The 17793-nt window shown below is 35.3% G+C and overlaps 1 protein-coding gene across 1 annotated transcript; it reads left to right on the forward strand.

Moving 5' to 3' along the window:
- The first annotated feature begins 8946 nt into the window (after positions 1-8946).
- LOC148203175 (uncharacterized) lies at positions 8947-17445 on the forward strand. The gene is made up of 6 exons (XM_088106347.1): positions 8947-9081; positions 9728-9825; positions 9910-10174; positions 10543-10604; positions 11760-11841; positions 16780-17445. The coding sequence occupies exons 1-6, from the start codon at positions 9033-9035 to the stop codon at positions 16884-16886; spliced, it is 663 nt and encodes a 220-aa protein (XP_087962473.1). The 5' UTR covers positions 8947-9032; the 3' UTR covers positions 16887-17445.
- Positions 17446-17793: the final 348 nt, after the last annotated feature.

Below are 17793 nucleotides of genomic sequence, written 5' to 3' on the forward strand. Positions count from 1 at the left end.
TACACCCGTTTGGTAATTAAAGACAAGGACGAACGTTCGATATAAGACCGAGCACCACTCATAACGAACGCTTTGGGTCGAGACCCATCACTGATTCGAATTAATAATAGAAATAGAAATTTATATAAGACGAGATGATAAAGTTAGATCTTTAAGAATGACTAAGTGTCCGAATGTATATTTTCAAGCTTCTCAACTCCTCACTTAACACTCAGGGCATCTACGTTTGGTCGAACGCTCAAACGTAGCACTAATACAAGAGGGCGTTCGTCCTCAACCAGAATTCTTTCCAAATGAAAGAATTCAATTTCAAAGAAGTTCACTAACAACACCGAACGGTCAAGGACCGTTCAATGACGAACGTACGCTATCATAGGGAAGTTCATATTTAAATATTCAATTCCATTTACTCATTTTTCAACATATACATTTCATACTTCAAAATAATCATATCATAGTACATCTCATATTCAACATACTTCAGTTCATACTTATGATCAGATATCAAAAATCAAATAACATAGATCATGCTTCATGCAACACAAAAACATTCATACAGCGCAATTAAAACATACGAATTAAATTGAATAAGCTTCCCTTACCTGGATCAGTGGTGAACGTCCTAATAGTATAATTTTGGTTGTCCGTCTACAGTTTTCTACCCCAAACGATTTATTAATTCCTCCAACTAAATCTAACCAAAAATATAAAGAAGAATTTAGATGGTATCCCTGCATGCACCCAAAACTGGTTTTGCATGTAACCCAAGATCGAACGATTAGAGACGAGCACTTACCAGTTTCAGACTCTGAAACTGTTCGGTCCAGCAAGAAGCTCACAACGCCGAGAGTACTTCTATGGTCTCTGAATGATGAATGGAGAAGAGAAAGGATGAGTTTCAGTAGAGAGAAGGAAGAGTTTTCCAGAGAGAAAGAGGAGAAAATGGAAATGTGAGTTTAGGAAGGAGAAGGTGCGTGCAGGAGAGTGGGCAGCGTTTTCAGAAAATCATTTTTGTTCACCCCACGTCCAAACGGTCGTGCGCTCTCCTGTTGACACCTGCACCCCACTAACTGACTTCCGAAACTTCTACTGTGACACTTGATGTTAATGCATGGAGAGTTGAGTGCATTTTTAATACACCTGAACAAAGGATCATGAGTGCATTTAATAAACCTAACAGCTGACTTGGATGCATTAAATAGATTCTGACATGACAATTTGTCAAATTCATGTAAAACTAAACTGACTGTAAATAGTAGTACTTTGTTACTTTACCCCCTTTTCTCAATTTATCTATATAATATATTTTTAAATCCAAATAATAAAGTATTTTTAATATTAACTCTGTAGCATAATTGGAACAATTATTTTGTTTAAAAATACAAAATATTTAGTGAAACATAGTTTCATATTTGAGAAAAGTTTTATCACTTAACTTCTGTATACAATTAATCATCTTAATTTATCATTTTCACTGTTAAGTGGTGAAATAACATTGAACCCCAATTATTGTAACCTAAAATGTCTGTATTTAGCTAAATAGTAACTGCTAAGGAGAGTGTAAAAATTTGTGTTTTTTCTCTCCAGTGGCTTCTCTTGTTTTTTTTTTTCAATATATTATTGTAAAACTTTGAGCATATTTATTCTTTTTATTCTTCCGTGTTCTTAAACTCTTTCTCCTTTATATGTTTGAAATTTATTTTACTCCATATTTTTTGTTTGGTTTCTTATTTCATTTTTAAATTTTTCCAAAATTAAAAATTATCTTGCAATGGGAGTGCATGAAAGATTAATTCCATTAAAATATATATTATTTTTTATTAAGTATTTGTTCATTTTAAAGTTCAACATTTTATTTTCCTCCATATCAAATTCTGGCTTTGTTTGTCTGTGTTGTACTATGTTTCTAAGTAATTGAAGTTATAATTTTACATTTATTTGGAAATAAATCATTTGAAAGTAAGGATAATTATACTTGCTAAATTATAACTATTTTATTTATAGTTAAATTGAATATGAAACTGAATGGCTTTACATGTTAATTTATAAATTTGATTATGTAACATCCCAAAATATATAGCAATGTATATATGTAGAATGCATCGATTATAATAATAGAAAGCAGTTAAGAGTACACAATAGATAGGATTAAGGAGTACAGTTATCCAAGTCTGGTTGGGAAGTTTTAAAACTTAAGTACAAGTTCATAATTCTCCAAAATACAAGACTATTGAAATTTTAAAGAGACCTAAAAAGTTTTCCAAAAGACAGATCATGATAAAATGAAGTCTAAAAGTCTTTCAGAATAAGGAGCTGTTTAACATAAGAGCTATTAGACATCCTAAGCACTAGGGGATGGGTCTTCCTCAACTTCCAAAGCTTGCTCCAAAGGTACATCATCACTTACTGCTCACATCCAAAGGATTGGATGATCATCGCAAGGGGGAAAGCAAACACATGCAACACATACAAATGCAAGGGTGAGCTAGGTCTCAAACAATCATACAATTCATTTTCAATCAATCTAGCATTTACCAGAATATCCATACACATATAAACACCTTAGTCATCATAAACATAAGCATTTATTTCATAAAATTCATCAAGACAAGCATCCTATCATGTTAAGACTCTAGACACGTCTGGACATGGAATGTATGTAGAGCTGGGGCGGGTTGTGCACTTGTGATGACCTCTACTGCTTTGCAAAGCCATTGCCGAGGGGTTCCACCCGACCATACACAAGGCTAATCCGTTACCGCGGAATAGACCTCCAGTGATAGCGTCTACCCTAGGACCTCCCACTACTCCCACCACACGCGTCAATCCTCTCTAAGTGAGAATGAAAGACCGTTGGAGTGTTAGGGATAACCCCCCATATGGAAGCCTCTTACATTCATTCAATACACTAACTGATCCCACCGAGAGATCTAAATTTCCAATTCAATCCGACTATTTTAAATCTCATGATATTCCTTTTGGATCAACAATGTACATTATAAACCACTTATAACCATACACTTTCAACCAATTTGGATCACATGAAAATACATTCATAAATTGTAACCGAAATATTTAAATAACATAGCTTACTGGAATGAGAGAAAACAAAACAGAAAACATCACCACTTAAATGGACGAACGCTATTTGTTTGGACGAACGTCAAAACCATTGGACGGACACTGTTTGGACGAACGTCAAAAACCATTGGACGGACACTGTTTGGACGAGCGCTCAACGATCAAACCTCCTGAAGACCGAACGCTAACGATCACTAACAAATATCAAGACCGGACGCTTAAGATTCAAACCTAAGAATACAAACTTAAGGCCGAACGCTCACAATCGCAACTAAACCAAGGCCGAACGCCACCAATATGAACGCTCGCTACTACCTATGGACGCTCGCTACTAATTCAACCTCTGACCGAACGCTAATTAAACCTTCAACTGACCGAACACTACTAAACCAGCGAATGAACGAACGCTCTAACCAACACCTGAGCGATCGTTATTTAAACCAATGACCGAACGCTATTAATATCATCCCCTAAAACCGAACGCTCTCTAGACAAGGACGAACGCTAAATGCCTAAACCAAAGCATGATTATGACCGAACGCTATTACCACGAACGAACGTTAACCAAACCAACATTTGCCCGATCGTCACTCAGCACATGGCATGACCGATCGTCCAAATCCGACATGGACGAACGGTCAGTTTTCGCATTCTGCAGAATTCTGCAGCATTCTGCAGAATTCTGCAGAATTCTGCAGAATGGTAACAGAACCTCCCTTGACCATTTCTAACCACTTTTCTCAACTTCTTAGACTCTAAATTCTCGTTTTAGACTTAATTAAACTTATCCAAATGATTCTAAGCATTTCTACTACCATTTTTAAGTGATTAAAGTTCACTTTCAGCTCCCAAAACACTAACTTCAACAACTTAGGGACTCAAATTTGATTCTACTACTAGGAACATGTTTCAGACCATTTTTATGTTTCTAACAAGTCACAATGGACTTGTCTAGGCTGCCCAAACAGTCCAGGAACACTGCAGCCCTCATTTACTCAAAATCCCTACCTCACTTCCTCTAAAATAGCCCAAATTGACCCTAAAGACACTTGATTTCCTTTCTAACAGCACTACCACCGAATTTTCATGCCAAAACAATTTCAACATACACAATTCCATCATTCTAAGTCATTCCAAAACAGTTTATAGCCCTCAATCACCAAATTCACATAACACACACTTCCATACATGCATTTCAAGATTACTAGAACCAAGTTCATGCTTCCACAACATACCACTACAAAATTTTATCATGCATTCACCCCACACAGTAAAATCAAGAATAGAACTAGCTCCCCTTACCTTTAGTGTAGACAACCAAGCTCAAGTAGGAACCCTAGACCACTTGCTTGCACTCTCAAAATGTTAGAATCACCTATAAATCATCAATTGATGATAGAAAACAAATCTTAGAACCAAATAGAAGCTAGATTATGGAAGAAAACGAAATGGGTTGCATGCAACAAGTTCAATCACATGCTTACAACCCTAGGGCACATGAGAAAGGGGGTTTTCTTACCGGTTCTGATTAGAGAAATTGATCGACTAAGAGCAAGACCCGCTACTCTGTGATCGTTGGGGCAGCACCTAATCGAGAATTTAATGGTTCAGTGTGAACAATGGAAAGGGAGAAGATATAGGAGGAGGAGAGAGCTTGCAGGAAAAGAAATGGTTTCTCAGACAAGAGGAATGAGTTAAAAATCAATGAATTTTACTTTAAAGTACTCAACCACTCATCTTTTACCATTTGTCATCCCTTTTTGCTGAATCATATCCAAGTCCTTACAGATTACAAATTTTTATACAAGATCATGATTCTGGGTAATCATGGCTAGATTGATTTGAACTTTCTATGTATTGAAATAGAAATACATTTTTTTTAAATATAGAAAACTAAATATTTTGGTTTTTCATTTTTGGTTGAATTGTTTGTCGATAAATGTTGAAAATCATTGAGTGATACATTGGGAATTTTGAATGGTTGAGTTGAAATGCTTCAATACGTAATACATGTTTGTAATTAATTGGATATTATAAACTATTGATAAAAAGGTTTTTGAAAGTAATTTTAATTAATATTTTTATCCATTGCATGCGTTTATTTTCTATTATATTTTTGTTAAAGCAAAAATGGAATATAGAGATTTGGTTTTAGCCTTATAATTTATTTGGATGAGAAATAAATTGGTCTTCATGTAACATTGAAAAAAAAAACAGCTTACTATAACATTACATTTATGTTTGACATATAAAAAATAAATGTGAAATATGTGTGATAATAATTTTGTAATTAAGTGATTAATATTTAAGTTTAAACTAAAAGGTTATAAAAAATGACAGTTTTACATTTCACGCTTGTAGGTGAAATGTAAATTTGTTTAAAAAACATACTCGTTACATTCTTTTTTGTCCACTTTCTCTATTGCGCGAACATCATTCTCGACTGCGCATCTGGTGTTTGTTAGCGCTTCTTCTAATGACTAAAAATTGTTTTTCCTTTTTCATTTTATGTGCAGTGCATTGAAAAACATGTATCTTATTAATATTTTTTTTTTTTACGTTAGGGATAGCTTCACATGTTCTTGTCATAGTATGGGCGTATGTAATTGTTTTTAGGATAATTCGGTTATTGCTTTGTATAAATGTCTTCGTTGATAGAGTTGAACATGACTTTTTTCGTATTAGATGTTTAATTGATTTTAAATTTATTACATAATTTATGTTTGTATAATTTTAAATTTATTATATGTTTGATTAATTTATAACTTGATTAAACTATAAATTACTTTTAGGTGCATTTGTAGTTAATTATGTTAAGGTGTATTGTTAGTTTATATTAATATTTATTGTAATTTTAGAAATAGACATAGACTGATCCTTAATTTTTGTTTGAGGTTTAGTGTAATTGATTAATCTTTGGTTGTTTGTATATTAAATCTGATATGATCGAAAAAATTTGAAAAAATATTATTCATAATTTATTAATATATCTATATTATTCATATATGTATATTGTAAATTTATGAATAAATATGATAAAATTGAAATTCAGATGAAATTGTATTGTTTTCTAGTAATTACAAGTGACAGTTTTTATTTGTGTATTTAAAAAATCAACCTCATTATTAAAATTTTATCAAATTTATAATAATAAATTTTTTGTGTATTTGTTACAAATTATAAAAATATTTTCTTCCAAGGGATAAGATCTCATTTTGTTATAATTAAAATTTTAAGAGTAATTTTTATTTGTTAGAGTATTTTTTATGCTCCCATTAAGGTAAGATAAATAGTGTAACATCAGAAAAATCAATAAAACTAAATTTAATAATTAACTTCACATAAATAAGAAAATTGTGAAAATTAAACAAACATCGTAGACATATCATGAACTTAGACCTTATCATTTGGATGAGGTGTGAATGTTGACTTATGGCGAGTAATGCACAAGTAGTGGTCCATTGCTCTATAAAGTCATTATCAATGAATTTCATCCTATGACACTCACGAGGTTAGTTTGTATTGCGTCTTAAGCCATGTTGGAGGTACATAACTCTCACCACATGTATCACTTATTTCTAGTTGAGAATGAAATCATTAGAGTGTCAAGATAATTTTCAAGACTAAACTCCCTACATCCATACCAACAACATTTTGAAACAACGACTAAGATTTCTCTTTAGAACTCTTACAACCTCAAGTTCATGCCATCGTAGTAATTCAAACCATATCACTTCTCATAAAAGCATTTATCTTAGTGTTTACCTTCAAACATATAAGAGAAATGCAAATAAAACAACCAAGAAAACCCATCTCACTCGCCTAACGCCCTAATTATTGGCTCCTAACAAGCATAAACTCCCCTAGCAAGCCAAACCACTCGCCCAACGAAAGAAGAGATAACGAGCTCCGCAAGCCCAACAAGTTGGCCACCTACTCCCTGAAACCCAATGCCAAAGACCCCCAAAACTCTCCCGATGAGAGGTTTGCTCGCCCAAACTTTGTAGAATTTTGCATAACATTAATTATGCAGAATTAACACCTCTCAACTTACCATTTCCTAACTCTTATTACCTCCTCATGTATTTGCTCCTCCTTGGCATTCTACCATTAAAATGAACTAATGTAAGTGTTTGTGACTAAAAACCAACCTTAATAAACTCATATTTCCATTAATTTCCACTTACTTCCACTAAAGGAACACCTTAGAACTCATAATTCAATTTCATCTCTTCTAACATAAAACCTGACTACTTATAAACCTAAACAAGTAAAAAATGACTTAACAACATACTCCAAACTTTCCATTTTGACGCAAAACTTATACTTTATAATCTCACTAATCAAAACCCCTAAAATGAACCTAAAACCATTCAAAACAAAATCTATTGACTACCAACCTATAATAGACTTATGTTAACTCAAAGCTCCAACAAGTTTCAAATAATCACAAAATACATTCTAAAACTCAGTTTTTTCCCCTTTAATCATTACTTCAAAATCTCATCTATCAAAACCTCAATTTTAGACAAAAAAAAAACCAGCCCAACACCCTTCCATTTTACTATGATCAATACCATATAAGTTTTTCATACATGTAACCATGGATAACATACTTTTAATTGAAATCACATAAACAACTTCACATATCAATTTGTCAATTTCTAATCAATTCAAGCATATAACACAATTTATCAAAACATCAGTAACATAAAACAAATGATAATTAGCTTCTTTAACCTTTTAGAATACCAATCGCTCTAAATATTTCGCTCACACACCTCAACGAGTTCTATCTGTGTCTGTAGACAACAAAACCACAATCAGGATATACCGTTATTACCACTGAACAATACAAAGTTACATAGAAGACTTGGACATTACATGCAAAATGAGTAGACCCACATACAACAAAATAAATAAAGAATCAGCAAAAAGTGGTTGAAACTTGACTTACTCAAACATAAAAACTAATTGGTATGAATTGAAAAACGTGTTGTCAAGATTACTATTACAATCTCAATTCATCAATTAAATTAAAAGAGAAAAATAATTCATAAAAAAAATGAGATAAGTTTATAATCCATTTATATTAAAATATTTTAATATTAAAATAATCAAGTTATACTAATTTTAATTAAAAAATATTTATAAAATATTATTTTATAGATCTTCATAATAAATGAACTATCCAGTTTTTAAATAACATTTATAATTTATATTTATTATTTAATTTAAATTATTGAATGTAATAATATATGTTATGGTTCTAATTGATGTATTGTCTTAAATGTTATTGGAATTATGATTAAGTTCAAGTGATAATATTTGAACCTCTCATTATATCTATACAAACACTCTAATTATATTAAAATAAATTTAATTTAATAAATATTTTTAAATTTGAATACCTAACAAATAGTTAGTATAGTTATTTCTTTTAATTACCACTAACTAGAAATGTATAATATTCCATCACAGTATTCGTTATATTAAATAAAATCTGATTATAATATTTTTGTTAAGATAATGTATTCGGAATTGGGTTAAATATGTTTTTAGTCCCTAAACTATTGATCGTTTCTGGTTTTCGTCCCTCTTCCAAAGTAAGGTACAATTTAGTCCTCAATCTTTAAAAAACGTTCGTTTTAGTCGAAAAAACGAACGTTTTGAGGACTAAAACGAGGACTAAAAACAAAATTTTGAGGACTAAAACGAACGTTTTTCTAAAGAATGAGGACCAAATTATACCTTACTTTGGAAGAGGGACGAAAACCAGAAACGACCAATAGTTTAGGGACTAAAAACATATTTAACCCTTCGGAATTTGGTTATAATAAAGAAGAACAAAATTTAGATTACAGATAAAACTTCCAAGGGCAGTCTGCCCCCTTTACTCATTCACATTTTTTCTTTCTTTCCACTGTGACCAAACAGAGAGAAGAGTTTCCATGGCGGATCCCTACTACCCATATAGTGCTCCGGCAGCTGCCGACGGAGGTACTCTTTGGTATTCCCTACTTTTGCAATTTTCCAATATTTTTTTTCCATCTTTAATTCGTTCGCACAGACATGTAAAACTACAAAACCGAACCAGTTTTACGTGTTTTAACCATTGGATTCAGATCAGCTGTTAGTTTCTTAAAATTTCAGCAATTACTTTTATTCTTCAACCCTAAACCCTAAACAAGTTATATGATAGAAAAGGAGCATCAGTAATAAGATTCTGGTTCTTATTTTTCTTTAAGGTTAAACTATTGACTTAGTCCTTATAATTGTGTCCAATTTGAGTTTTAATTTTTATAAGGAAATTGTGGGTTTTAGTCCATGATACAGTTATTTTGATCCCCATTCAGAACACCAAAACATTTTGGTGATTCGAAACTGCTAAAAAAATGATCAGAGGAAACTTTTTGATGTTCTAGAATGCATGTTTGGATAATCGTAAGATGAGTGGGCTTAAACCTAGCCGCAAGAGCTTTTTAGCGCTGTTAAAATATGACAAAAACTATTCAAGGACTAGCTTACAATTTTAACATAGGAACTAAAGCTCAAATTGACAAAACTATACCGATGAAATAAATACTTCAACCTCTCATTACAGAAAATAATGATTATGTTTTGACCATTGTTTTGGTTCTGTCAGCAAGTATTGCGAGGACCAGCTTTGCTGGATATATTCCAACTGAGCCTTCAAATTCTACTGAACTGCGGGGCATTGGATCAGATTACCTGCAAAGAGACGTAAGAACATTATAATGCTATTTTGAGTTACAATGTGATGCCGTGGGGATGGATGTTCATTTTGAATTTTGATTGTTGCTGCAGATAGGCTTGTTTTATAGTGCAGATGATACTTTGGGATCTAGGGTTCATTCTGAGCCTGTTAAGGGTTATTCACCTCTTGCAGATCCTGACCCGACTAAAAAACGAGATACGGCACCATTAGGCATTAGTCATGGTGTTTCTGATGTGAACAGTGAAAGAGCATCATCTAAAAACACTTATGATGGTCTGCCTATCTCAGCAGCGGACTCAAACATTCTGTTTGTGGGTGGACTTCCAAATAACTGCACTAGAAGGGAAGTTGGGCGTATCCTTTGTGATTTATATGTCTGCTTGTGTGCATATGCATATCGGGCTTTTGTTCCTTGCAAAAATGGATAGGAACTAAGTATTTTGAAATTAACATCGGATTTACTTATGAGATTATAGTTTGCCTTATAAGTTAATAACATACGGAGATTAGATCACTTGACAACTTTAATGGTATGCTTGGGAGTGAAATTTTGAAGGGAAAAGGAAGAGGTGAAAATTCTAGATGGTTTTGTAAATACTAGATAACTCTTAATTTGAAAAGGAAAAAATTACGCGTCTTTGTCTTTTCTTCCAGGATACAATCCCAAGTATACATTGTATTTTCTTGTTATTTTGATACGAAGCCTTGACTTGTGCCCATAGATCTTTTCCGCCCCTTTATTGGCTATAAGGATATCAGAGTTGTTCACAAGGAGCCTAGACGTGTAAGTGTGTTAATTAAGAATTTCATGTTTTATATTTTAGCATATTTCAATAATGTACAATATACTTTAATAGGCTTGTCCAGGAAAGACAGAAAATGCATATAAGGTCATAAATATTGTTTGTTTTTGAGGAATATACAATTTGCTTCTCACCTGTTGCAATATTCCTCTGGTTAATAATCATGGTAGTCAAAATTTCTAGAATTGCACGATTCTACCCTTCTGCAATGCCTTGCTGAGTTTGCCCATGCTTAGAATTGTTGATGAGCAAAATCGGTAGACTCACAGTCTGGAATTGTAAAAACTGTGGAATTGGCTTGTTTTATGAGTTTGTGTGGATCATGACTGTGTGCTTTCAGAGTTTGATCAAGTCTCTTTTTTTTTTTTTAGTTTTGGCCTTCTGAAAATCAGGCTCCAAAACCAACATTTATGTAATCCCAACTCTAAGAATCAAGGAAAACACCTTCACTGGCATCACTTCATCAACTTGCTCAAACTCTGCCTCCTTTCTAACGCAAACCCCAAAACTTTTGTATGAATGGTTCTCTTCTCCACCATGTTTTTGAATTGGACTGACTCTCTGTTTGGTTCCTCTGCCTCTTTAGCTTTTTTTGTGTGGTTTGAGGGTTCTCTTTCTCATTACATTGGTTCATTTTGCTAGATGGTAGAAATGAGGATCTCTTGAGTGATTATGATTTTAATTTGGATGATCTATTAGGGGTCTATTCTAGGTATTCATGTTTTGTGTTTTGTACTAGGAGTACTAGTCACCACTGCAGTATTTTAATTTGCTTTGTTTGCCATTTATGACTTGTGAATTATGAGTTCTGTATGGAGTAATTTGAGCTTACTTAAGTATTAGCGGTTTTATGTGGATTTCTCCCCTTCTTATTTATGCTATGTTATATGCGTGCACACGCATATTTCAATTTTATATATCTCGTGGAATCTTATGCATCATGTTACGATTCCCTCGATTTACAATTCATTATCTCCTTCCCAGTCTGAATAATAGAATCTTGAGTTTGTACCTTGTTAGTAATACATTAGCTTTGGTAGGTAGATATATTAAGTGTAGAGTGTTAATCTACGCTATTTCTTGTGCTTCATTTATTATGAATAATGAATCGTTTTTAAATGGCTGGGATGCTGCAGAGCGGTGACAAGGCTATGACTTTGTGTTTTGTGGAGTTTGTTGACTCAAAATGTGCTCTCACTGCCCTGGAAGCCCTGCAAGGTATTTGTTTTTTCTGGATTGCATATAATTCAGTTTTATATCCATGCACAGTCCTGAGGATGTTAGGGACAAAAAATAGAAATGTGAATGTAGGCTAGTGAATAATATGGAATCTCTGATTCTATGGTGGGTTGTGATACAAAACACTAACACTTATTTATGCTAGTATTCTAATTCAACTATCAGTACTATCCCAACTATAAGTTACTAAGCACTAACTTGGTCAGACTTGTAACGAATAAATAACCATCTTAAATATTATAATGACTTGAAGGTTAAGACATCGGTTAGAATTATTGGTTATTGTGTATGAGTTATGTGTGTATGAGTTGTGTTCAAGTGTGTTCCAACTAAGAGTGAGGTGGAAAGGAGTGTGGTTAGTTACTTTGTTTCCTATAAATGTAAGTGTAGAGGTGTTTAAGCACTAAGAGAACATATTTTTATCTCAAGTTGGTATCAGAGCAGGTTCATCCTGCTGTGGATTCTGTCCTAAAGTGGTTCACCAGCATTGTCATTGCTGTTTGCATTTGTCCGGTGCCCATTGCCGCTGTCTGCGGTTGTCTTGCCACTGTCTGCAGCTGTCAACTGCAGTTTGAAGCTCTTCAACTTATTGTCTCTGCCATCTCGCATCTGTCCGCCACCGTCCGCCATCACTGTTCCGTCCGGCGACCACTGGATCCGGTTCGCCTCTTCACGCGACGATCAACCCCACCGATGCCGGCGTCTGATTCTTCCCCACGCTCCGCCACGCGCCGCTTCTTTGCGCGCTGCGAACAGGCACGTGCAGCTCACGCGCCGCCCTCTGGTCGCCGGAAAGTCAACTTCTGACAAGTCATGAGGTCCCTTCCTTGGAAGCCTTGACCACACGTCTTCTTTGTGTTCCAATGCCTCAATCTCAGGAAGCTCCTGAAACAATGGAACCATCTGTCATGGTTGCTACGCGGGGAAGAGGAGGACGGGGCACCAGAGGAGGAGGACGTGGAGGTAGGGGACGTCTACAGTGCACTTACTGCAAGAGGATGAGTCACACCCAAGAAAACTGCTACTCCTTGCATGGTTTTCCTTCAAAAACAGCCAATATCTCCAAGGCTGAAACTCCTACTTCCAACTCCAAGTTCACTAAGGAAAAGTATCAAGAGTATCTGCGATTAAAGTCTAACAGCTTGGCGGAATCATCTCAATCCCCAAGTACATCCACAGCTTGCATTTCTCAATCCATGGAAGGTCAAAATTCATGGGTAATTGACTCGGGTGCTTCTGATCACATCTCTGGTAATACCTCATTGTTCTCAACCCTTTCCCTCCAAGAAAAACTCCATTTCATTACTCTTGCAAATGGCTCTAAAACTTGTTCAAAGGGAGTCGGTCAAGTCTCCCTGTCTCCCTCTCTAACTCTGAAATCTGTTCTTTTTGTCCCTAATTGTCCATTCAATTTAATTTCCTTAAGTCAGTTAACCAAAATGTTACATTGTTCAATAACTTTCAATTCAAAATCTTGTTATACAGGAGCGTGGCTCAGGGAGACAGATTGGAGAAGAATATGAAGCTGGAGGTTTATACCATTTTGGATCTCGTCCACGGGTATCCTGTGTTGCAGCTCTTCCCCCTAAAGTGTTACATGACCGATTTGGCCACCCTCATTTGTCAAAGTTAAAAAAGATGTGTCCTGAACTTAGTGGTCTTCAGACTTTAGAATGTGAGTCTTGTCAACTAGGAAAACATGTTAGATATGTCTTTCCTAAAAAGTCTCAATCAATGAGTAATTCTAGTTTTTCTATTATTCATTCTGATGTCTGGGGACCTAGTCGCGTCTCTTCTTTTGGTTTTAGGTACTTTGTTACCTTTATTGATGAGTATTCTAGATGTACTTGGGTTTATCTAATGAAAGATCGCTCTGAATTGTTACCCATCTTCACATCTTTTTAAATGAAATCAAGAACCAATTTGGTCAAGTGATTAAAATCTTAAGAAGTGATAATGCAAAAGAGTATTTCTCATCCAATTTTTCTGCAATCCTTAGCTCCCATGGTATTTTGCATCAGTCCATTTGTCCTCATACACCCCAGCAAAATGGTATAGCCGAAAGAAAAAATAGACACTTAGTTGAAACTGCTCGTACCCTTTTGCTTGGTGCCCATATACTTGTCCATCACTGGGGGATGCCATCTTAACCACCTGTTTTCTTATTAACAGGATGCCCTCCTTCTCTATCAATAATAAAGTCCCTTTCTCCATTCTCTTTCTCCATTCTCTTTCCCAATAATCCTCTCTTGCACACCCCTCCTCGGGTTTTTGGTTGTGTATGTTTTGTTCACGACATGTCTACAGGGCTAGACAAGCTCTCTGCTCGTGCGATCAAATGTGTCTTTTTGGGCTATTCTCGGTTTCAAAAAGGGTAACGGTGTTACTCTCCTGAAACCAAGAAGTACTACATGTCTGCCAATGTTACATTCTTTCAACAAACACCTTTCTTCTCTCCATCTGTTCAAGGTGTCCATATCCTCCAACGGGTCCTTCCTCTTCCAGTCGTTGAGTCCAATATCTCTAATGTCAATGTCAATCCAAGTCATGCTCAAGGTCCTCCCAAACCTTCCTCTCCACATATTGATATCTTCCGACACAGTACCCCGATGGGTAGTCCTCTTCTAGAATATGGTGGATCTCCTCCTTCAGATTCTTCTCCCTCATTGCCTCCTGCCACGCCTCCTGGTAAAGATGATTCTGGTTGGCCCATTGCTCTCAGAAAAGGTACTCGTTCCACTTGAAACACTCATCCCATTTATAATTTTCTTAGCTATCACAGATTGTCGCCCTCCTTTTATTCCCTTGTATCCTCAGTGTCCTCTGTGGTTATACCCAAAAATGTGAAAGAAGCACTTGATCATCCTGGATGGCGACAAACCATGATTGCTAAAATGCAGGCTCTTGACCACAGTAATACTTGGGAGCTTGTGCCACTTCCCCTGGCAAAAAGGCTGTTGGTTGTCGATGGGTCTTTGCAATTAAAGTTGGCCCTAATGGTGACATTGATCGACTCAAAGCCCGGCTAGTTGCAAAAGGGTACACTCAGGTGTATGGCCTTGATTATTGTGACACATTTTCTCCCGTGGCCAAGATGACTACCATTCGTCTGTTCTTTGCAATGGCAACAATTCGTCATTGGCCACTTCATCAATTGGATATCAAGAATGCCTTTCTCCATGGTGATCTTGAGGAGGAAGTTTATATGGAGCAACCTCCTGGGTTTGTTGCTCAGGGGAAGTCTGGTATGGTTTGCAAATTGCACCGATCTCTATATGGGCTCAAGCAATCACCACGTGCTTGGTTTGGAAAATTCAGCTCCATTGTTCAGAAATTTGGGCTAAAACGTAGTGAAGCAGATCATTCCGTCTTTTATTATCACTCGTCTCTCGGGAACTGTGTTTACTTAATTGTATATGTTTATGATATCGTTATTACAGGGAATGATACTGCTGGAATATCTCAATTGAAGGAGTACTTGTGTAGACATTTCTAAACCAAGGATCTTGGAAGCCTCAAATACTTCTTAGGCATTGAAGTAGCTCAGTCAAAAGATGGAGTTGTAATCTCCCAAAGGAAGTATGCTCTGGATATTTTGCAAGAAACATGCATGATTGATTGTAGACTGGTTGAGAGTCCCATGGACCCAAATCAAAAATTAACAACAGAAGAAGGGGAGTTATTCTTCAACCCGGAGAGATATAGGAGGCTAGTTGGAAAACTAATCTATCTCACTATTACAAGGCCAGATCTATCTTTTGCTCTTGGGGTGGTTAGTCAGTTCATGCAAGCTCCATGTGTTGGCCATTGGAATGCTATCATTCGCATTCTAAGGTATCTGAAAAAGGCTCCCGAGCAAGGGCTGTTATATGAAGAAAAAGGAAGCCTTCAGGTATTAGGATATTGTGATGTCAATTGGGCAGGTTCTCTTATTGATAGACGATCTACTACTGGATATTGTGTCTTCCTTGGAGGAAACATTATCTCATGGAAAAGTAAGAAACAAAATGTAGTGACTCGATCAACAACGGAAACTGAATATAGGGCAATGGCGTCACTAACATGTGAACTTATATGGGTGAAACAGTTCTTCCAAGAGCTTAGCTTCTATGACATCCAAAGTATGAAGATGTATTGTGATAACCAAGCTGCTCTTCACATTGCATCAAATCTAGTGTTTCACGAGAGGACTAAGCATATAGAAATTGATTGTCATTTTGTTCGGGAAAAGTTATTGTCAAAAGAAATATGTATCGAGTTTGTTGGATCAAATGACCAACTCGCAGATGTGTTGACTAAGTCATTAAGGGGACCTCGGATCGAGTTTATTTGTTTCAAGCTTGGTTCATACAATCTGCATGCTCCAGCTTGAGGGGGAGTGTTAAAATTATTGGTTATTGTGTATGAGTTATGTGTGTACGAGTTGTGTTCAAGTGTGTTCCAACTAAGAGTGAGGTGGAAAGGAGTGTTCCAACTAAGAGTGAGTTGGAAAGGAGTGTGGTTAGTTACTTTGTTTCCTATAAATGTAAGTGTAGAGGTGTTTAAGCCCTAAGAGAACATATTTTTATCTCAAGTACATCTAACAATTTATGTTGTAACTAAGAGTCTTTTGTGTGTAAATTGTGTTTTCACCAGAAACAGCTTCTCTGCTTTGGATGTCAATAATATCTATTTTTTTTATATTCTTATTCAAAACGCACACTCATCTAAAAAAAGTTAAATTTTATGAGTAAATTTCTAATATTACTTTGTATCCATATGGTAAATATAAATCTAGATGTACAGTGTTTGTTAGAAGGTGTACTACAGATAAACTTAGCCTTTGGTTGTAAATTGTCAATTTGAAATTTAAATTTAAAGGTCTTTAAACATATGTATGTGTGTGGGTTGTATACTCAAGGGTAAAACTTGATGCAGGCTATAAATTTGATGATAAAAAGCCTGACTCGCCAAACCTGAAAATACAGTTTGCGCACTTTCCATTCCGTCTACCGTCTGATCATGGCAACAGCATAACAACATGACACAGACGGCTGGACATTCATTTCTTGGGTGTAATGGATTTTGATGGTGTTGAGATGAACTCTATCAGATAGAGGTATTCACTTTTATACTCCGAGTTTTAGGTTAGACCTTCCTGGCTGTTGAATGTAGGATATGGATATGCAAGAAGTCTGGTAACAGGACAATTTTTAATCTAAAATATGTTGATAGAATTTTCATTATATTTTGGCCCCTATTTTCAGTTAGCCTCTCCAATCACCGGATTAAGGCCGTGGCTTGTACATTTGAGTTTTGACCCTCTTATATCTGACGATGGTTGAAGTTCATGTATTCGGCTGCCCAAGAAGATAGTTGTAACTTTGGTCATGAACTGTAAAAATAATACTAATAGTTCGGAGTTGGCTCAGTATGCATTCGGGCTACATTATATCAGTAAATCATGGCATACTACGTGTCTTTTGTCTGAACTAAATATAAACATTGCATTGCATTGCTTTAAGCTGTATATGCTATCCAGAGGAACACGTTCTCCTGGTGTTTGAATTTTATCCAAAGCTGATTTAATGGCTTGCCTCTTCTCATCTTTGCCTTACGTCGAAGATTAATGCATGGTGCAAGATTCCAAATAACGATGACCATTGCCTCGTGATGATGATTGATGTTGAGGTATTTGCTTGTTGGCTAATAATTGGCGGGGTATTAAAAATTACTGCTGCACTTTTTGGCTACTCTTTAGGGATTTACTTATAGACATGTCCGATGGCTACCCCGATTTCTCAGCGATTCTTAAATTATCTATGCACTGTAGCCAATGGTATATAATATATATATATATATATATATATATATATATATATATATATATATATATATATATATATATATATATTTGATCATTATATGTAAATTGAACTCCAGACAAAAAAG

This window comes from Vigna umbellata, chromosome 2 (genome assembly GCF_029865625.1).
Source record: "Vigna umbellata cultivar VRB3 chromosome 2, Vumbellata_1.0, whole genome shotgun sequence".
Classification (NCBI taxonomy): Eukaryota; Viridiplantae; Streptophyta; class Magnoliopsida; order Fabales; family Fabaceae; genus Vigna; species Vigna umbellata.